Source organism: Lactuca saligna, chromosome 3 (genome assembly GCF_052625555.1).
Source record: "Lactuca saligna cultivar CGN05327 chromosome 3, ASM5262555v1, whole genome shotgun sequence".
In the NCBI taxonomy this organism is placed as follows: Eukaryota; Viridiplantae; Streptophyta; class Magnoliopsida; order Asterales; family Asteraceae; genus Lactuca; species Lactuca saligna.
The window spans coordinates 32,762,501-32,784,414 of NC_136419.1; the positions used below are offsets into that span (position 1 = coordinate 32,762,501).

Consider the following 21,914-nt stretch of genomic DNA (forward strand, 5'->3'; position numbering starts at 1 on the left):
TATAAGTTGTAAGTTGTAACTCAATTGTGATACACAAGAAAGTGTATAATTTGAAGTTGTCAAGATACCGATTTCAAAATGAACATCTTGCAAGCATGAGAAGCTACAGTAACGCTCAGGTTCCCCACAGGTCTTTGCCTCAATGCCTTGTGCTGCATTTGGAAAACCAGTTTAAAAAAAAAGCATAAATCAAACGACATAAACAATACCAATATGATAAACTATCACAAAACAGTATAATAACAGTAACAGTAGCAGTTGAAAAGTGATTTGAGATTTACAAGCCAAAGATCTCTGGCAATGACAGTGGTGTTTGGAGGGAGTCCTATATCATCCCAATGGGCTGTCATCAGAGAGGTTGCTGGACCACGGTTCACCATCAGCACCACCACTCTGTATTTGGAAAGGGGTCCCGCCCACACCTGCCAATTAAAATTGTACAAAAATCTCAAAATCTTGGTGCATAAAAACGACCACATGCTTAATTTAAACTCTTTATTAAAAGATGGGTTCAGTAAAGTAAAGTAAGTACCTCAAGATCACCTTCCATTCTCACCTTTTTGGCCTGAACACCAAGTTTATCTGTATGTGGAGATGTATAATAATAAGCATTTCAACATTTTTAGTTTGACGTTTAAATCTCTAATAAATTAATGGTTGGATTTTCAAGATTTAAAAAAAAAAATTTGTGATAAGTGTGACCTTTAAAAGTCAATTTTAGTTACCTTGGTTGACACCAATGACCTCCGTGTTTCCTAAGATATCAAGGGTCTCTTTTGTCACATTTCTAACATCACAACCAATAAGAAGGGGAGCCTGCAATGCAATGATTCCGGACTTAAATTATTATTATTATTATTATTTTTAACATTAACAAGATTGGTCAAAATGGCAACGTACTTTGGAGATGGCCCATATGCTAAAATGGACAATGTATTCGTCTTTTGTCATCCCTCCATTTCCAACTTCAAGCATGTCTGGATCTGCGACTCCAAAAGTATGAATCTTTATCTCAAAACAAATTACTAAAATAAATTAACAAAATAATAAAAACATACCATTCCAGCCACCAGGTCTTGCATAATCTGCATAGTACTCATTCATATCTGCTATATACATCATGCTGTATACAATTTCAAACATCAATTAATAACTGAAATAAAACAAGTTGTGATTAAACATAAATGTGATGACATATACTGGAATTACCTAAGCCAAGTATCCGTAATGTCATTAGTAGTTCTCCAACTATTTCCTATCTTAGAACCCCATAGAGCAGGATGCATATCTCCCCTACATATCAAATGAAATTGAAGGAATTGAAACTGACAATTTGATTTGATATATTATATATAGCAAGTAATATTGAGTGTAACTGGTTGAAAAAAAACAAATTAAGTCACCATTCACATAGTGAGAAGAAGATAGGACGGCCTGCGTTCATGAGAGCTCTAGTCATGATCGGGTATCTGCATTTATTAAGAAAGAATATGATCATGTTATTACCAAAACATAAAGCTAGAAAACAATGTTTATGTACTACATTAAATTCATGGGGAGTGGGAGTACTAACCTAATAGTTGGCTTAAGACCTTCATTGTTACAGTTATCATATTTCAAATAGTCGATACCCTACAAAACAAGGCATAGATAATTCCCATATAAAAAAGGAAGGTTGTATAAGAAACCATTTGCAATCATACCCAAGAAGCAAACATTTTGGCATCCTGTTCCTCATAACCAAGTGAACCAGGCATGGTCTTGCTACAAGTCATGGAACTGAAAATAAAAAATAAAAAAAGCGATTATGGTATATGTTGCTTAAGAAGAAGATAGTAAAGAAATCATATATAGTTTGATCATCTTACCCTGAATCGCTATATATACCAAGCTTAAGACCTTTGTTATGGACATAGTCTGCAAGGGCTTTGATGCCAGATGGGAATGTTGATTTCCTAGCCACAAAGTTACCCTAAAATTGATTACACGTACGTTTAGATTTCATACCTTTTAGATCAAAACTCGTTCAGAAATCAGAAACACTGTGCAAACCTGTTGATCACGAGTATATTCAGCCCAGCAATCATCTACAGTGATGAAGAATTGAATTTTCAGGTTAGTTAGTTGCGTATTTCTAAAACAGGAGTAAATTAAGCAAGGATCTGTAATGGCGAATAGTAATGTAGTCACATATATACGTACCTATATTTACGTACTTGTATCCAAGTTTCGCGAGACCAGTAGAAACAATAGCATCAGCTGTAGAACAAATTAGTTAATGGTTAAAAGAGAAAATATATTTGGAATGATCTGTTTTGTAACTATATGCCAAATTAGCAAGGCTGGCGCACCGGTTTCTCTAATCATGGATTCACTGATGTTGCAGCCGAAGTGATTCCAACTATTCCACCTGAACAAATGAAATCAAATCCATGAAGTAGTATTTAGTTAGATCTAATTAGATTAACGGATAGCTCTATATGAATTAAGAAGATGGAGATATATAAGACGAACCCCATGGGTGGAGTATCTGCAAGGCCATTGGCAAGAAGCTTACGTCTCTCCCCCTCCGGAGAAATATTCTTGTAAATGCGCCCTTGTCCTTCTCCTCCTCCGGCAGACGCCTCCACTAGTAGTATCAGCATCAACAGTAATGCCGATGATAGAATCAGAACTCTTCTTCTGTTTCCTCCTCCCACCATGGTCATTGGTATCGATCCTATGTGTTCTCAGAATCTAAATCACCACACTATACGGCTGCTACGTGCAGATTAAGTAGAGAGGGAGAGGGAGAGGGAGAGAGAAATCTTATTCTTATTCTTATAGTGTAATCCAAAATAGCGATAAGGACTGCCACAAAGGCAATGACCCAATGGCATGATGCAGCAAGGACCAGTCTAGAAAGTAGAAACACGTGAATTAATTGTAGATTTACGTACGTATAAAAGTAACATATTTTCTTTTCAAACCGTCAAACGATCATACACCCTTCCAGTCACGCCTTTAACTTTAACCAACTCGATCCAACCTTTATCCAATAATATTTTACTTCCAACTTGATATCTATCAACATTTTTAAGTATTTAAATTTGGTTTTAGAGTTATCAAAATTTGTCCATGCTCATCGACAACATTTCTTTTATGTTTTTTCTAGAATATATATTTATTTAGATACCTTTATAAATGCTTTTGTTTTGTAAATCTTATTACGTTTTTTTCTCAAAATTAAGCACCATAATAAAAGGAATCAACTTTTGAAAATAAATAAAATAAAATTTACAAAATTATGTTAAGAAGCTGTTTGTTTTTTGTGTGAAGATCTGCGCAACCACTTTTGTCTGCGCCACGCAGACAACGCGCAGACATATGCCATCGCAGATTGTTTGTTTTTTGGAAGTGCGCAGATCAGAAAACGTCTGCGCGAGGTCTTCTTGGCACAGACATGGGTCACTGTCTTCAAAGGTCTTCAGACCTCATTTTAACCTAAACAAAAAAAAACATGGCCCACCATACAGTTTCTTTTTTCTTTCTGTTTTTTTGTTAAAAATGTATTTTTAATGTTTATGACATGAAATTAAGTTTAAAAATTCAATTTATTTTAACAGCCCGCAGACGTTAAAAACAAACAGTCTTCTTATTGCAAACTATAGACATTTGGTCCACCTCTTCTGCCGCAGAGGCTTGCAGATGTGGTCAGCAGACTGCAGACATTTTGACTTCAAAAAAACAAACAACACCTTAATGTATCTCTTATCGATGTCACATGATCAAAATTCAAATAAATGTCTGTATATGTTAAAGTCTTCGTTCTCTCAATAAGAATTCTTTTGAAGAGTTAATATGAGAGCACATATATTTTACACCTTGAAAATAATAGTTATAAATTTTTTAAAAGACAGGCCTCAACATATGCACTTTGTTTTATTAAAAGATGATATTTATAAAAAGAGGGTGTAGAAAAGTGTTTAAAAGTTGTAGAAAATTAATACAATAGTTTTTTTTTTAAGCTTGAAGAAAAGTAAAAATAGTTGGATATATATATATATATATATATATATATATATATATATATATATATATATATATATATATATCCTCTTCCTCTATGTTAATAAAACAGTACCATTGTGTCCACATGGCAACTCCATAGCCCCTCCCTGCAAAATTTTCCCGCCTAAAAGTTTCAATAAGAAATATCGAATATACCCCAAACTATTTCATCGAGATTTTGGTTTTGAAACTGAAGATCAGAACAAATATGATGCTAATCTATTCTGCAAATAACGCTCAACATTCTAAACTGAAGCCGATAAATCAGTAACTTTAACGAACGAATTTGCGTATATTGTCTCTGCCATTGTGTCCACCGTCTCGTGTCCACCGTCTCTTTTTCTATGCTCCGTCTCTCCCTTTTTCCCTAATTCTTTGGAATTTCCAAATATGAAGTTGATATATATCAGTAATTCTTTGTATCTATTTCCATTTCCCTCATTCTTTGTATCAATTTTTCCAGAAACTCATTAAAGCCTAGATCTAAATAATGTCGATGCCACTACTGTCTTTCTCTCTCCATCCTCTGTCTATCTCTTTGTCCATCTCTTTGAGGAATTTTAGGTGTGCATTCATTTCTTACAGATGCGTGAGTCTTGAATCCTTCCATGAAGGCCATGGAAAAAGTAGTTGATTTTCAGTCTGTAAAAATCATGACTGCTGCTTTTACACCTGTAAAAATCATTTGCCCATCAACTATTCAATCATTTGCTTGACTGAGTCATGGAGGTAATTTTTGATTTTTCACAATTAATATAGTTTTAAAGATTCATATAGATGTTTAATAGGGATCAACAAATACTAAACTATGTAATAAGTAAAAAGCAATGAAATTCATGATACTTAGATTGCATAAATTTCTTACTATTGGCAGCTAGTCTTGCATTATCATTTGCTCACCAACTATTCGATCATTTGCTTGACTGAGTCATGGAGGTAATTTTTGATTTTTCACAGTTGATATTAAAGAGATTCAGATAGATGTTTAATGGAGACCGACAAATACTAAACTATGTAATAAGTACAAAGCAATGAAATCCTGGGGATGATGTTATTATTCATTTTGCCGGTTTAAAACACCAAAAGATTTTTTCTGTTGGGATTACCTTGCTTTAGTACACAACAATATGATTTTGTCATTCTTTGAATGTTTTACAAAAGACTTCATCCACGTTTTGATTTGAATTACTGAAGCACTTTGTTTTCTATGTTCTGATGCCAATGAACCATAAGGCTTAACAATATGCATTTGTTTGTGATTGGAATGGGAATTGTATCATCACAAAGACAATCTTTTTACGAAACATAGTGGAGGAGAGAATCATTGATACAGGGTACCCTAAGGTTTAGTAGACTGGAAAATTTTGAAGTATAACGTTGTACAAAACACAATGGAAAAGAGAATTATTTTCTTTTAAATAATAGATATTGCAGTCATCATTTTAATGTTTATCATTCTGTAAATTCAAACGTTTCCAAAAAATAATTCGTAACAAGTTTTAATATTTCAAGTTTATACCTTATGCTAATTATTTCCTATGAATATTTTCAAGCACCACAAAAGCTATTTGGTATGGTTCGCTTCAACTTAATTTTATTTGATATTCATGGGTATTGCAAAATTTAGGCTTCGATTTACCTATATTTGACCATGTGTATACTTGACTTGTGTATCTATACGGTTATGCAACAAGTACACTAAAAGTTTTAATCTATTTTATAAGTTTTTGTGAGGTAATGACAAAAAAAATAGCTTGTAATAGAAAAAATTATCAAACTAATAATATATTTTGTAGTTAGTTAAATTAGTCCATCCATTCTTATTATTTTTAGTGCATCAATTTTCATAATTTTGTATTAATCAAATAAATTTATTATAGTGATAATCTATTTTTCTAATAAATTAATGTAAAAGATCTTTTGAATAAAAATATATTCTAAATGAGTTTTATTAATAACTAAAAATCTATATCATATGATCTAATTAAAAGATCTTTTGAATAAAAATCTTTTGAATAAAAATAAATATTAATTTTATATAATCAATAATATAAAAGTCTAAAAACACCTTATATTTTATTAGTTTAATAAAATTTTATAAATATTTTACCTGTGGTTTCACGGGTTGTAACGTAGTATATATATATATATATATATATATATATATATATATATATATATATATATATATATATATATATATATATATATATATATATATATATAAAATAAAATTTAAAGTTTGAATCAAATTCATAACAAATAACAAAATTAAAGGTGGACCAAAATAAAAGATAAGGTTGAAATGTTGAACCTATTTCACGTGGAAATCATAAAAATAATTATTCATTACTCTTTGATATAATAAAATGCATTTGTTTGTCATTTGAAAACAATATAGATAGCTCTTTTTTCTAAAAATAGTTTTATATTTCAATCTTTTATATTATAAAACTACTCTAAAGAAACCCAAACACAAAAAAATACAATATCAACAGTTCTTATTGAACCAGAAGGTTTTCAAGAAACTTACAAAATAAACATCACTACAAGAAACACTCTTCACTCTACAATCAACCTCACTACATAAACACTCAACTAATCTATACACTCTGTGAACGATTGAGTTAGATTACAAGAAGAACTCTATGAACTGTAAACCTAGAGACGAGAGAAAGAAGAAGATGATCGTATCAGATTAGATCCTTGTCTCTTTCACAACACCTTATTTATATATCGAACAAATCAATCCGGGTTACGGGTGATGATACGGGTCTAACAAAACCCGTGTGTATAACTTCATCACAACTTCCAACTCAGTCCAAATCTATGTAAACAATACACAAAAGATCCTCCTGCACAAAATCATAACAAACAAATACCAATATATATTTATAATAAATTAAAATACCAAAGGATGCTTAAAAGGATATATTGAATATATTGAATTATAAGTTTGTGCTCATTATACCACATAACTCAACAACTACTAATATAATAATTTGGTACAACAAATTCAACTCCTTCAAAATCATAAATATATTATCCAATTGAAGTTAAACATCAATGAATGATGATATTTGATTTTAACATCTTGTTTAGTATAAACATACTAAAGATAAATAACTTCAATTTAGTCTAAAAATGATTTAATTGATCATCCGTAGCAAAATCATTCAACTGTATAAATATGTAATTTTTTTACTATATTTGTTATATTTTCAAAATACATGTATAATATTTAACTTTTTTTGAAAGAGATACATAATTTTAATTACATGTGTGTTAAATGTAATTTTGTTTCATTAATTAAAATTGTTGTTTTAATAATATGGTATTTAATTATACAAGAATATGTTATTTAATTATACAAAAATATGTTATTTTGGTTAAAATTGTTTAATAATATAATTTATTAAGTCCTTGTAATAAAAAGATACAAGTCAAGTTTGTAAAATACTAGTAAATATAACAGTTAGTTTTTTAAAATATATAAAAATTAAAAAAGAAAAAGGAAAAAAAAAAGAACATATCTAAGATATTCTTTTTAGTGTTAGAATTTGTATTAATGGGTTATAGATGATTTAGTGTTTGTGCTAAATATTTACTCCAATTTTACCAATGTTATGTAAAAAATGATGTTATGAGTTGGAGATGGTTTTAAAGATATCGTCTTCATCCATCTATAATTTTGGGTGTTCAAAATATTATCCAAGAATCCGACAAATTCAATTCAAATGAGACATCATCTACACACAACCTAAAATGCAAAACCTACAACGTCTTAAGTATTGTTTATATTAAATGTTTATCAATTGATACCTTTTTATCGCATCTACAATGAATAATTTAATGAAAGAGTTGAATGAGCTGACAAACATAATTGTAATTTAATGGATGAAATGTCACCTTGACGTTTAATGGATTTAGAGTTTAATAGCCACTAAACATTTGAACCCTTTAATAGGAAAAATGAAACATTTTTAACTCTTAAATAAATATTTAAATACGTTCCATTGAACTCTACAAAGTTTTGACTGTCTGTTAAGCTTTATGAAATAGAAAAAAAAAATTGAGAGTTGTATGTAATATAAAATAACGATATGACAATCTATTGAACTCTATCAAGTTCGATACACTGTGGATTCCCTTATGTAAGATGAGAGTATACGTGGTTGATCAGAATTTTTATAAAATAAACAAATAAAAGAGTTGAATTTCAGATATCTAAATCCGTATTCGAAAATTTTACTATCCGGTTTTAAATACCTGTATCTATAATTATATAAAGCAAAACAACACAATCACCACATTTTCTTAGTATTAAAAATGGTTAAAGGGTCATTTATTTTAGGATAGGAAATCTTGCTTTCAACCAATGTTTTAAAAACCGGTTTGAACTGGTCAGTTGAACCAGTTGAACCGAAACCCAGGGAAAGGAGCGGTTCAACTATCACCGGTTTGATGTTTATTTCTGAACCGGATCGAATCGACCGATTTTTAGAAAAATTTGGTTGAACCGGTTAAATTGAATAAAAAACACATGAAATTGAAACCTTCTACATAATATACTTTGGTAGTTTTTTCACATTTATTAATATTTTTCTGAATAAAAGCACATGATAGATGTTATAAAGTTTTTTGATGCGTTATATTCATCTAGGACTTTATTTTTCTTTTTAATGCATGTGGGTTGATGTAAAACTTATGGTTATGTGTTATTTTAATGTATTTAAATTGATTTACAACTTGTTTTTATATGTATTTTAATATTCGAACTTGTGGATATCAAATTCTTGATTTGTGTATGTGTATGTATAGGAAAACACGAAAAAATATGAAAATTATAGAGAACCGTTTACTCAGCGGTCGAACCGGTCAAACCTGTTTTTAAAACATTGCTTTCAACACACCATGAACACATGAAATGACGTTTTTAAATTAAACATAAACATAATCGAATATTTCTTTCTTCAGTTCAAACATATGATTGGTTTTCCGAATGCTCTTACATCACCATTCCTCCATCAATGGTAATCACCTGCAAAACATAATTCATAATTCTATGTTTACTTTGAGGTTTCAGGGGCATGGGAACCTACTTAATCTAGTTAGGTTTTGTAAGAAAAGAGGTGGGTACCTGTCCAGTCATGTAAGCAGTTGCTGGATTGAGAGCCAAAAATTCTACAAGCCCAGCAACTTCTTCAGGTTGCCCATACCTTCCTGCATGTATATCAAATTATTAAAAATAACAAAAACAAAGAAAAAAGGCAAGAAATAGAAAATCTCACTCTCACCCAAGGGGATTGTCTCCAACAGCTTTTTCTTGATGTCTTCCCCAAGATTAGCAATTATATCCGTTGAAATAAATCCAGGAGCAACAGCATTCACCTGTAATATTTGCTATAAATAAGAAATTGATTAAGTACAGATTTGAGATTTAAGTGGTAAAAAGATCCAGATTGGAACTGACGTTTATGCCCCTGTTGGAGTATTCCTTTGCCACAGTTTTGGTAAACCCGATTACTCCCGCTTTTGCAGCACTGTAGTTGGCTTGCCCAACATTGCCACTCAAACCAACAACAGATGCTATATTGATTATTCTTCCCTGAATTCAAATAATTTTAGCATAGATTGAACATACATACATACATACAAATAAAATACTAAATACGCTAGATATCTACATGGGAGTGGGACAACCTTTTTCTTCTTCATCATAATCTTGGCAGCAGCCTGAAATCAAATATATAAAGATTTAATTAGTAAAAAAATATTTGAGAATAATCATTAATCAAGAATCATATATACCTGTGTACATAGGAATACACCAGTGAGATTCAAATCAATAACTTCCTGCCATTGAGATGTCTTCATCCTCATCAACAAACCATCCTTTATAATCCCTGTATGTATCATTGCACTGATTGAGATTGAATTAAAAGGGTTTAGGGTTTAGGGAGAGATTGGAGAGAGAATTTTGTAACCTGCATTGTTGACCAATACATCCACAGTCCCCCACGCATCAACTGCCTGTAATAATTATAATGTCAACAAAATTTTAAATCTTTTTTCTAGACGAAGAATTAATTAAGTGGTGAAGAATGAATTATGGGTCACGGTTTTGATCATAGATGCAACATCTGATTCTTTTGAAACATCTCCTTTAAATGTAAGTGCCTGACCACCTGCTTCCTCGATCTGGATCAGAATGGAAATAGTCACTTCCATTATATGCGATTGCGTTCACAATTTACAATTTATTAGAAGAGAAATTAAGCTATTGATTCACCTGTTTACAAACTTGTTCTGCTTCATTAGATGATCTTGCATAATTAACCAAAACCTTACAACCAGCTTTGCCTAAAGCTAGGGCAACCGCTTTCCCGATACCTCTAGACGCTCCGGTAACAATAACAACAGGAGCTTCAGCTTCTGTAATGTGTTTTGCTTCTTGTTCGATAATCACCACCTCAGATTTTGATTTTACACCTGCAACTCCAATAACTATTATATATGTATGAATTGTGCAAGTTACGATATCAAATCATATTTATATCGTATAAAAGATGGGCAAAACAGTCGTCTAACTTACCCAAAAACTGTTATGATGATATGAATTGATTGAAGAAATATTGAAAGAGAGGATTCTCATTTCATTGATTGAAAAAACTATACGATACTGGAGAATAAGAGAAACATATATATACGTGCCAACTAACATACTACTCTCTAACAAGAAACACAAAATGTAACTAACTTAGCTAACACGGATTGATGAGGTGTAACAAAAACAGGCCCTCAAAAAGACTGGACTGAAAAACAATATTAATTTCATCCATCTCATTCTACAGAATAACAATAATTTGTCAAAATCTGTTAAAACCTCAAATTAATAATAATGTATCCTGTTCCTGTCCCGAATTTCAGATTTTACATTCACAGGGGGGTGATTGATAATCAAATGAAAATTAGAAGAAAGTCATACCAGATGAAACAAATGACGATCTAGATAGGCATTTCAAGTAAGTGAAGCTACGCTGGAACCGAACTGAAAATACATTGTTGGCGGGAAAAGAAACTCTGTGATCACGGCTTGTGGTTCCAGACATGTCTGACATTCCACTGAATTTGAAACAAGCAGATGCAGCCATGGGAATACACACAGAGAGAGAGAGAGAGAGAGAGAGAGAGAGAGTTGAATAAATAAAAGCTCTCCCTCTCTGTTTCTATATGAGGGGTTTTTGGTGATGGTGGAGGGTGGTGAGTATGACTTCGTTTTTTTTTCTTTTTTCTCTTAAATTCTCCCCTTCAATTTCTTCCATTTTCTTCTTTGAGGTGCTTCTCTTAAATCGTCTTAAAGAAATAGTTTTCTTTTTACAATTGTATTATTTAGAAACATTGAATGCAAATGATAAGAATTAGCAACACATTTTTATCATCAAACATATTAATTGTATTGTATCTTATTTTTCATTCAAAACAATAATATACTTGATTTTTTTATTACTTGTAATAAAAACATATTTACATTATTTACAGTAATATCAATTTGTAATCGTGATAGCGATATGTTTATACTTTTAATACTCAATAGCAATATATTTAAATTAGTTACTTATAATATATTATTTATCAATAATATAAAAAACGTATAAAGTTTCCATATTGGTAACGAAATTCAAAAACACAACCTCGTGACTAACAAAATATAAATATGTTGCTACTATAGGTAAAACGTAATTATCAATAATGATAACAGTAAAAACATTGCTAATATTTGTGATAAATTTGCCTAATATTTACACTTATAACAGCAAACATTTTTGTGCATCAATAATATAAGTTAAAAGATAGATGCCAAAAAATAATATACATAGTCCATATGTCATTTACGTTCTCTTGTTGATTTTTTAAGAGAGATTTGATAGAAAGAAAGAGTTAGTGGCTGTTTGGCAAAATCATAATGATTCAATTTTAAATGATTACGAGTTTATTATCTAATTCGCATCCATTTTTGAAAATAAGGGATATGATGATTTGTTTGTGTCATTTATTTAACAAAACTGTTAAGAAAAACTCTTCAATTTTTGCATTTTCCCTTGTTTGATTTGATTTAAAACTTTAAACCCACAATGTCGAAGGAACATAACATGGCACACAGACTCAAAATGCAACACCTCAAATACAATTAGAAAATACAAACCTCTTGTGTGTTTTTGTTTAATTGAAATTTTTTGACAACTCTACAAATACTATTATCTTGGGGTTGGGCAACTAATTATTTTGTAGCTATCTCAAGTCAAGGCAAAATATATGCCTCCATAAGCTTTTGGTGCAGCTCTCACATCACCATTCCTCCATCAATGGTAAGCACCTGCAACCAACATATAATCATAATCAATCACTATTATATTCAATATTTTCTCAGCTCAAATAAAAGAAAAGTAAATATTAATTAATTAATGCTACAATTAGGTTTTGTAAGAAGAGGTGGGTACCTGTCCAGTCATGTAAGCAGCTGCTGGATTAAGAGCCAAAAATTCAACAAGCCCAGCAACTTCTTCCGGTTTCCCATACCTTCCTGTAAATCAAATTGTTAATAAAAAAAATAAAAAATAATAAATAAATACAAGTTACTGCTTTAAGGACAAGGCTAGAAAGAAAAAACTCACCCAAGGGGATTGTCTCCAAGATCTTTTTCTCAATGTCTTCCCCAAGCTTAGCAGTCATATCTGATGCAATAAATCCGGGAGCAATAGCATTCACCTGTAACTCAAAAAGAAACCTATTTATTTACAATTATACCCCCAGACAGTTTGAGTAATAACAGCTACCAAAAAAAAAAAAAAAAAAAACTCACATTTATGTTTCTGCTTGAGTATTCCTTTGCCACAGTTTTAGTAAAACCAATTACTCCAGCCTTTGCAGCACTGTAGTTGGCTTGTCCAACATTGCCAACCAAACCAACAACAGATGCTATATTGATTATTCTTCCCTGAGAATAATACACAATTAAAAAATAAAAGCCAAAAACAAACAAATTTATACAGTTTCTCTGTTTATATTTAACAGAAACATGCAAGTTCCTCAAAAAGAGCAAGAAACAAGATACTAAAAGTACCTTTTTCTTCTTCATCATAATTTTGGCAGCTGCCTGAAAACAGATAAAGATTAAGTAAAAAACTATACACAAATATGTCAAACAAATATTTGAGAATTTTCAAGAATCATATATACCTGTGTACATAGGAATACACCAGTGAGATTCAAATCAATAACTTCCTGCCATTGAGAAGTCTTCATCCTCATCAATAAACCATCTCTTGTGATTCCTGTATATTAGGTTGAGACTGCATTAAAAACCAAATATGTCATACAGAAGAAAAAAAAAGGGTAGAATTAGGTAACCTGCATTGTTGACCAATACATCCACAGTCCCCCATGCATCAACTGCCTGTAATGATTGTAAAGTCAACAAACTTCCAACTAATAAATAAATAAATAAAGAATAAAGATATGACAGAAGTTTTGCTCACAGTTTTGATCATGGATGCTACATCTGCTTCTTTTGAGACATCTCCCCCAAATGTAAGTGCTTCACCACCCACTGACTCAATCTGAGAGGAAATAGTCGCTTTCATTATATGCAATCACACTCTTTGTTCACCAGTTACAAGAATCATTTGAAAACCCAGAACATGAGCATCATATCAAGAAATATTAGGGATATGTTGAGAATATACCTCCTTACAAACTTCTTCTGCCTCCTTAGAAGACCTTGCATAATTAACCAAAACCTGCAAGATTAAGCCATATGTGCCATGAGAATTGAGGTTTATGGTATTTGATATTCATGGTTTAACAAATTTTCAGTAATTTGTCTGACCTTACAACCAGCTTTGCCTAAAGCCAGTGCAACTGCCTTGCCAATACCTCTAGAGGCTCCAGTCACAATAACAACAGGAGCTTCCACCTTTGGTGTTGCGTCAACACTTGCTTGTTCAATGGTGGCCACCTGAGCTTTTACACCTGCAAGTCTCGTTAAAATCAAGAATTCAGCTTTATATTGTACAAGCTGTTTAGATCATATCATATAAAGATCTCCTTTTATGCCAAACTGAAGGCCTTTTATGATTTAGCCATTCAAACATCTACCAAGGTTTATTACAAGGATTTTCATCAGCAGTTTTTGTAAAGCCCTGATTTAAACTAATTTAATTTAAAGGATTTCTTATTTGAAAAAACTTAAACAGCTCACATGAACAAAGAGCTCCATACACAATTCTAACTAAATCCTAAAAGGAACAATAATTTTACGCAAAGAGGAGCACTGGAATTGAGAAATATGTGCAATTATATAACATAAGCGTCGAATCTAGTTAAAAGCTAAAATATGTATATAGGATTCATTTTCCCCCGAAGCCACACGTCCCATATTCCAGATTCTCCGGTACAAAAGTGTGATATTCAAATGAAAATGAGAAGAACGGCATACCGGATGAAGCGAACGACATCTTAGATCGGCATTGCGAATAGTTGAAGCTCCGCTGGAGCTGAACTGACGAAGCATTCTTGCGGAAAAACGAAACTCTCCCATGGCCAGACTTGTCTGAGATTCCGGTGGATTTGAAAGCGGCGACAGCCGATCCGGCGAAAGAAGCAGACGCAGCCATGAGTGATGGGAATACGGAAAGTGAAGAGAAAGAATATCGAAGCGAAGCTATTGTAGGGGTCGCCACAAATGAAATTGAAGGAAGAAGTTTGGCGTCGCTTTATAAGATGTTGGTGATAGAGGGTTTTCGTCTTGGAAGCTCCGACGATGGCGATATGGTCGAAGTTGGAAAACGTTGGAGTGTCAATCAGTGTGACCACAGTTTCTCTCTTAAACCCCCCTCTCTCAAGTCTTAGTTAACGAACCATGTTGGTGGGTTGGGTTCGGGTCTCACGAGTTCATATTTGGATTCAAGGTTGAAATTAGTTATTAAACTTTTTTTTAAATGTTTATTTAGTTATTTGAGGATTTTTTTTTTTTTTTTTTTTTTTTTTTTTTGTCTCTTTTGTCCGAGGCGGAATGACAAATTGTTTGGAGGGTATTTGTTTTTTAGAAGACCGCAAACGTTTTATGTCCTCTTATCCTAAAAGTTATGGATAAGACTCTTCTTAAGACTGCAGAACTATTCAAATCAAAATAAAAACATGTTCGATTTCTAAGCCCTAAAAAACAAAAATTACGCTCATCTTCCTTCCATCGTCTTTCCTTCTTCTTGTTGCTTCATAGGCGACAAACACTTTTTCCGACTGCTCATTCATGACACGCATCTGTTCTTGATGGTCATCACTTCACCGACCATCATCCACGTCACCGCTTCCATTGGTGCCCCAATCTCCATTGTAACGCCTAAGTCGCCAAGTAAAAACTTTGGCTAATTATTTGATTATCTAGGGACCAGACGTGCGTACGTTGGGCGTACACAAGGTACACACGGCGGATTCCTATACATATGCGAAGCGCGGTGTCCCCTATGTACGTTGGGTATACCCATGCGTACGCACGCCAGGGGCAAACCCTAATTTTTAGGGTTTGCACCCTATGTAAGCTCATTAAGCCCCTTAAGTCCTTTACCTACTCGGCCTCTATTGCCTTGTTGAGCTAACCTCAAAACCCTAATCCATTTCCAAAGAGATTGAGCTTGTGTGTGTGTTTTGGGTGTGTGTGGTGCTTAGTGAAGAAGAAGAAGAAGAAGACTAGTGGAGATGCATTGGACAAGAGGAAACTTGTAGATCCAGAAGTTATTCACCATTTCAAGCTTGTTAGAGGTAAAAAGTTTCTACCTTGATGACTCCATGTGTTAGTTCTAGTTAGGGTTTATTTCTTCATAAAATGGTCCTTAAGGTGTTTCGAGAGTATGAGCTACTCCAAAAGGTTATAATGATAGATCCTAGGGTTTCTAATGTCCCTTGAGCATAAAAATGGAGTCTTGATGGGTAAGTTCAACCATGCAAGGGTTGAAGGTGGTTTCATGAAGTTAGTGTAATAAAGTCCAAGATTTGGCTTATTAAGACATGCAAAAGCGTAAAGTTTGAAACTATGGCTTAATACGTTTTAAGGAGCCTAGATCTGAAGTTTGGTGTTAGGTCTTAACTAATTAAGACTTCAAAAAGGGAATTTGGCCATTTGGGGCGTACGCTTAGCGTACTCATCAGAAAGGACTTGGGCTTTATTTCGGGACATTTTTGGGAATTAGGGACTTTGGGCCCTTGTTGGGTCATGAGATTTTCTATGATGGGTCTTTCGACTTGGGCCCATTTTGGACATGGTATATCTTTTGGGCTTTAAGACTAAGTGTATTTGGGCCTTGGTGGGTTAGGCCCAATAAGGCAAGGATTAAGTAGCCTTTTTCCCTTAAAGCCAAGATTTAGGGTTTGGACTTTTGGGATTGGTTATTGACCAAATTTCTAATTAGGGTTTTATTACTCGTGATTTAGAATGAGAGGATTTCGCGAGTCAGCAGCTCGAGTGTGATTTGATATCTTCAGTCTGATGTGAGTTTCCTTCACTGTTGTTGTAATATCCCAAAATTTCAAGTATCAAATTTAAGCAAATCATGTTCATTATGACAGAGCAACTTGACGAGTTGGATGCCCAACTCAGCGAGTGGAGTCGAATTGTCCATGTGGGTTTTATGACCAACTCGACGAGTCAAAGAGACCAACTCGCCGAGTTGGCGCTGTGAGAGGAAACCCTAATTCTCCGGGGTTAGGTCCTATTTAAAGGACCTTAAGCCCTCATTTCCGCCTCACCAGCTACCTTACTCCCATGTGTGAAACCTTCATTGTCTATATTGAGCTAAGAGAGAAAGAGAGCTAATCTTTGGGCATTTTAGTGCATTATTTGAAGAGAAGAGAAGAGTATGAAAGCAAAGAACGAGAAAGGACTATTAGATCTGGTGTTATTTCATCTATAGTTTCTGTTGAAGGTAAAAAGTCTTCACATTTCTCATTATGTTGATTAGATCTCATGTTTGTGGTGTAACACCCCCATCTAGCACGTATCACAATATTGTCCGCGTTGGGCCACTCGGCACGAGGACTTCCCAGGGGGTCACCCATCCTGGTACTACTCCTGCCCGAGCACGCTTAACTGCAGAGTTCTTATGGGATCTGCTGCCCTCACAGCTTTAAAACGCGTTGTGATTGGGAAGGTATCCACACCCCTTATAAGGAATGCTTAGTTCTCCTTCCCAGCCGATGTGGGATAAAATCTAACCCACTTTCACCCCCCCCCCCCATTATAGGGTTCGACGTCCCCGTCGAACACATCGACCCGTGCCTTGGCTCTGATACCATTTGTAACACCCCCCTCTGGCACGTATCACAATATTGTCCGCTTTGGGCCACTCGGCACAAGGACTTCCCAGGGGGGTCACCCATCCTGGTACTACTCCCGCCCGAGCACGCTTAACTACAAAGTTCTTATGGGATCTGCTGCCCTCACGGCTTTAAAACGTGTTGTGATAGGGAAGGTATCCACACCCCTTATAAGGAATGCTTAGTTCTCCTTCCCAGCCGATGTGGGATAAAATCTAACCCACCTTCACCCCCCCCCCCCAATTATAGGGTTCGACGTCCCCGTCGAACACATCGACCCATGCCCTGGCTCTGATACCATTTGTAACACCCCCTCTGGCACGTATCACAATATTGTCTGCTTTGGGCCACTCGGCACGAGGACTTCCCAGGGGGTCACCCATCCTGGTACTACTCCTGCCCGAGCACGCTTAACTGCAGAGTTCTTATGGGATCTGCTGCCCTCACGGCTTTAAAACGCGTTGTGATTGGGAAGGTATCCACACCCCTTATAAGGAATGCTTAGTTCTCCTTCCCAGCCGATGTGGGATAAAATCTAACCCACTTTCACCCCCCCCCCCATTATAGGGTTCGACGTCCCCGTCGAACACATCGACCCGTGCCTTGGCTCTGATACCATTTGTAACACCCCCCTCTGGCACGTATCACAATATTGTCCGCTTTGGGCCACTCGGCACAAGGACTTCCCAGGGGGGTCACCCATCCTGGTACTACTCCCGCCCGAGCACGCTTAACTACAAAGTTCTTATGGGATCTGCTGCCCTCACGGCTTTAAAACGTGTTGTGATAGGGAAGGTATCCACACCCCTTATAAGGAATGCTTAGTTCTCCTTCCCAGCCGATGTGGGATAAAATCTAACCCACCTTCACCCCCCCCCCCCCAATTATAGGGTTCGACGTCCCCGTCGAACACATCGACCCATGCCCTGGCTCTGATACCATTTGTAACACCCCCTCTGGCACGTATCACAATATTGTCTGCTTTGGGCCACTCGGCACGAGGACTTCCCAAGGGGTCGCCCATCCTGGTACTACTCCCGCCCGAGCACGCTTAACTGCAGAGTTCTTATGGGATCTGCTGCCCTCACGGCTTTAAAACGCGTTGTGATAGGGAAGGTATCCACACCCCTTATAAGGAATGCTTAGTTCTCCTTCCCAACCGATGTGGGATAAAATCTAACCCACTTTGCGGAGTTCTGATGGGATCCGGTGCATTAGTGCTGGTATAATGGGGGGTGAAAGTGGGTTAGATTTTATCCCACATCGGCTGGGAAGGAGAACTAAGCATTCCTTATAAGGGGTGTGGATACCTTCCTTATCACAACGCGTTTTAAAGCCGTGAGGGCAGCAGATCCCATAAGAACTCTGCAGTTAAGCGTGCTCGGGCGGGAGTAGTACCAGGATGGGTGACCCCCTAGGAAGTCCTCATGTCGAGTGGCCCAAAGCGGACAATATTGTGATACGTGCCAGAGGGGGTGTTACATGTGGAGTTTTAGGGCTTTTCCATCTTTCCTTGGGACTTTGAGTGTGTTGAGCTTATCAAGAGATTTAGACTTCAGATCTGGACCTTGTGAGGTCCCTAGAGTCCAAAAGTCCCAGCTATATCCAACTATAGAAGAGTTTTTATGCTTAAGACCCTAAATAGAACATGTTTTGGCATTTCAAGCCCTAAGTGCCATGCATGGTGTAACATCCTGTTTCGGGTCATCAGTACTTAAGGTTTGTGGGCTGCAACCCGTGCATGAGGAACTCTTGAGGTTGCGACGAGTTACTAGTAGCGTAGAGCATCTCGACACCTTTCCGAGGATATAAGATTCATTGGAAATGGAGTTATATCGAGGAAGTAATGGAAGTTTGAAGTTATGGCAGGATAAGTCCTTTATTTGAACTTGTGAGGTCCCTAGAGTCCAAAAGTCCCAGCTATATCCAACTACAGAAGAGTTTTTATGCTTAAGACTCTAAATAGAACATGTTTTGGCATTTCAAGCCCTAAGTGCCATGCATGGTGTAACATCCTGTTTCGGGTCATCAGTACTTAAGGTTTGTGGGCTGCAACCCGTGCATGAGGAACTCTCGAGGTTGCGACGAGTTACTAGTAGCGTAGAGCATCTCGACACCTTTCCGAGGATATAAGATTCATTGGAAATGGAGTTATATCGAGGAAGTAATGGAAGTTTGAAGTTATGGCAGGATAAGTTCTTTATTTGAAAAAGGTGGCAGTGGAGTACGTTGGGCGTACATGTATGTACGCTTAGCGTACTCATGTGCGTGACTTTTAAGCGGAGCCACCTAGTACGCTGGGCGTACTATGCACATAAGGAAAACCCTAGTTGAGAGGAGTGTCCCTATATAAAGTGTAACAATCCAAATTTTCACATCCAAAAATTTCATTTTTATAAATTACTTTAATTAAAACATTCTTAGGCAAACAATGTCAAATCATAACATCTCATAAAACTATGTATAATGTCTGAAAATCCAAATCATAAAATAGTGATAATATCAAATTACAATCCCAAGGAAAACTCATAATGCGGAATCTGAGGTGTGTGTATGATGTGCAGCTACCGCGCCAGCTCCTTCCCATTCGCTGAAGAGGTACCTGAAACAAAATTGAAAACTGTAAGCACGAAGCTTAGTGAGTTCCCCCACAATACCACATACCATACAATATATTGTCAGGCAATTCTAGGGTGCCTGACTTACCTAGGTCAAACCATTATGGGGTGTTTGACGTACCCAGGTCAAGCCATTCTGGGGTGCTTGACGTACCCGTCGGTCTATTCCACCCGACAACTGGGGACTATTTCACCCCTTACTACCACCATATAGCACATAACATAACATAATGTACTGTCAGACAATTATAGGGTGTTTGACTTACCTAGGTCAAACCATTATGGGGTGTTTGATGTACCCAAGTCAAGCCATTCTGGGGTGCTTGACGTACCCGTCGGTCTTTCACCCGACAACCGAGGACTATTTCACCCCCTACTTCTACTACCACATAAACACATATCATGAAAGCACATAAACATAATAGGTAGCAACAAATCTAGATGAATATCACAAAGACAATCATCTAACATACAACTCCTACTAGTGGGGCGGCATTGTGGCTGTAGACCCACCGTTATTATAAGGCAACTCACCTCGTAAGGCTGACTGCTGAAAAACTGCTCGGTAACTGACCGACTGTTGCTCCGGTAACCCTCCGACTATAATCCCACAAAACACTCAGTTAGAATCTAATATCTACTCTTAGGGTAAAATGATTATTTTACCCCTAACCAAGTCCAAGTCAAAGTCAACTTCCAATTGACCCAACTCGTCGAGTCCCTAACTCTTTACCGTCCTTATCCACGACTCTACTCGTCGAGTTCAGCAATGACTCGATGAGTTCTCCCTTCTTTATGAACGTCGAATGAATCTTCATCTGACTTGCCGAGTCGTATGAACAACTCGTCGAGTTCACCTTCATCTGATAAACAAGTCTTGTCCTTGACTAGCCGAGTTGTATGAACAACTCGTCAAGTTCATCTTCAACTGTAAGAAGATTGCCTTGGACTCACCGAGTTCGTTCTTGCACTCATCGAGTCCCATAAACTCCATATCTAAGGCTAAGTCCAATACGTTGGGTCCCTTGGACCCTCTAAAAACCCGTCTAGTCCTTAACTGGGTTCCTTCAAACCTTAACAAAAAGAGGAGTTTTGCATCGGACTCGCCGAGTCCCAAGAACGACTCGTTGAGTCGGGCATGTCCAAGTCTCATTTCTTGATTTCCAGCCTACAACTCTTGACCAAAAGGTAGATATAAGATCCTTCAATCATTCTAGCACGTAAAGATACAAACTTTACGTGCATGCATGGTACTTTGAGCTCAAAAGGTCATAAAATAAGCTCTTATGATGCATGGGAACTTAGATGGGTGCAAAAGCAACCCCTAACTGCCTTGTAACTCCCTTAATGGCTTGATTCTGAAGTCTCAACCCACAACCATGCTTGCAATCATGGTTGGTCACCAAAAATGGCTTATAAAAGCCCTAAATCTCCCCCAAAAGGGATCTAACAAACGAAAGAGCAAGGTTACAGCTTTATACATCCAATGAACCGTGGAAGATGCACAAACTCGGGTTCCCTTGGTCTTCACTTGTTTGCTCAAGCCTTTCCCTTCCTCCTTATGGTCACAACTAACAAGATCCACCAAAAATACCTTAGTTCCTCTAAAAAACGGCTAGGGTTTGCTTATGGGGAGTTCTAGAAGCATTGGGGACGAAAGGGAGGATGAATAAGTGGTTTAAATAAGGTGCAAACCCTCATCTAGGGTTTTGTCCGGACAGCGCCTACTCGCCGAGTCCGGATGCGGACTCGTCGAGTAGGTTATTAAACTTTTGTGTCCAATGCGCTCCGACTCGACGAGTTGGACCTCAACTCACCAAGTCCAAGGGCAAAATGCAAGATACTAGAATAAAATACATACCAGGAACCAAATGC

General features: G+C 35.9%; 3 protein-coding genes across 7 annotated transcripts in view; all 3 read right to left on the reverse strand.

Moving 5' to 3' along the window:
- The window catches only part of LOC145035059 (alpha-galactosidase 1-like), a 2,933-nt gene extending 101 nt beyond the window's left edge, over positions 1–2,832 (reverse strand). Inside the window, exons 1-15 of the mRNA XM_078983637.1 lie at positions 2,515–2,832; positions 2,352–2,410; positions 2,203–2,259; positions 2,053–2,087; positions 1,869–1,972; positions 1,704–1,779; positions 1,574–1,632; positions 1,404–1,469; positions 1,210–1,293; positions 1,059–1,123; positions 901–983; positions 726–816; positions 533–582; positions 282–422; positions 1–152 (exon numbers count right to left, since the gene is read on the reverse strand). The exon at positions 1–152 is cut by the window's left edge and continues 101 nt beyond it. Coding sequence (XP_078839763.1) covers positions 60–152; positions 282–422; positions 533–582; positions 726–816; positions 901–983; positions 1,059–1,123; positions 1,210–1,293; positions 1,404–1,469; positions 1,574–1,632; positions 1,704–1,779; positions 1,869–1,972; positions 2,053–2,087; positions 2,203–2,259; positions 2,352–2,410; positions 2,515–2,708 — 1,257 coding nt within the window. The 5' untranslated portion in view covers positions 2,709–2,832 and the 3' untranslated portion in view covers positions 1–59. The remainder of the gene's footprint in view (positions 153–281; positions 423–532; positions 583–725; positions 817–900; positions 984–1,058; positions 1,124–1,209; positions 1,294–1,403; positions 1,470–1,573; positions 1,633–1,703; positions 1,780–1,868; positions 1,973–2,052; positions 2,088–2,202; positions 2,260–2,351; positions 2,411–2,514) is intronic.
- A 6,079-nt stretch (positions 2,833–8,911) lies between these two features.
- LOC145033514 (3-oxoacyl-[acyl-carrier-protein] reductase 4-like) lies at positions 8,912–11,354 on the reverse strand. Of its 5 annotated transcripts, none has more exons than XM_078982105.1 (10): positions 11,039–11,353; positions 10,343–10,557; positions 10,171–10,251; positions 10,038–10,083; positions 9,862–9,956; positions 9,754–9,786; positions 9,524–9,658; positions 9,348–9,453; positions 9,191–9,273; positions 8,912–9,091 (listed from the first exon to the last, which is right to left on the reverse strand). In XM_078982105.1, exons 1-10 carry the CDS (start codon positions 11,202–11,204, stop codon positions 9,059–9,061), a joined length of 993 nt encoding a protein of 330 aa, XP_078838231.1. In that variant the 5' UTR covers positions 11,205–11,353; the 3' UTR covers positions 8,912–9,058. The 5 variants fall into 5 exon arrangements, with proteins under 5 accessions (XP_078838231.1, XP_078838232.1, XP_078838233.1 ...); XM_078982106.1 differs by having other exon boundaries at positions 9,348–9,441; positions 11,039–11,352; XM_078982107.1 differs by having other exon boundaries at positions 10,343–10,542; positions 11,039–11,351.
- An 859-nt stretch (positions 11,355–12,213) lies between these two features.
- On the reverse strand, positions 12,214–14,942 carry LOC145035060 (3-oxoacyl-[acyl-carrier-protein] reductase 4-like). Its single transcript, XM_078983638.1, has 11 exons — positions 14,549–14,942; positions 13,940–14,082; positions 13,797–13,850; positions 13,590–13,670; positions 13,462–13,507; positions 13,291–13,385; positions 13,175–13,207; positions 12,914–13,048; positions 12,726–12,819; positions 12,552–12,634; positions 12,214–12,427 (listed from the first exon to the last, which is right to left on the reverse strand). Exons 1-11 carry the CDS (start codon positions 14,724–14,726, stop codon positions 12,395–12,397), a joined length of 975 nt encoding a protein of 324 aa, XP_078839764.1. The 5' UTR covers positions 14,727–14,942; the 3' UTR covers positions 12,214–12,394.
- Between the last annotated feature and the right edge of the window lie 6,972 nt (positions 14,943–21,914).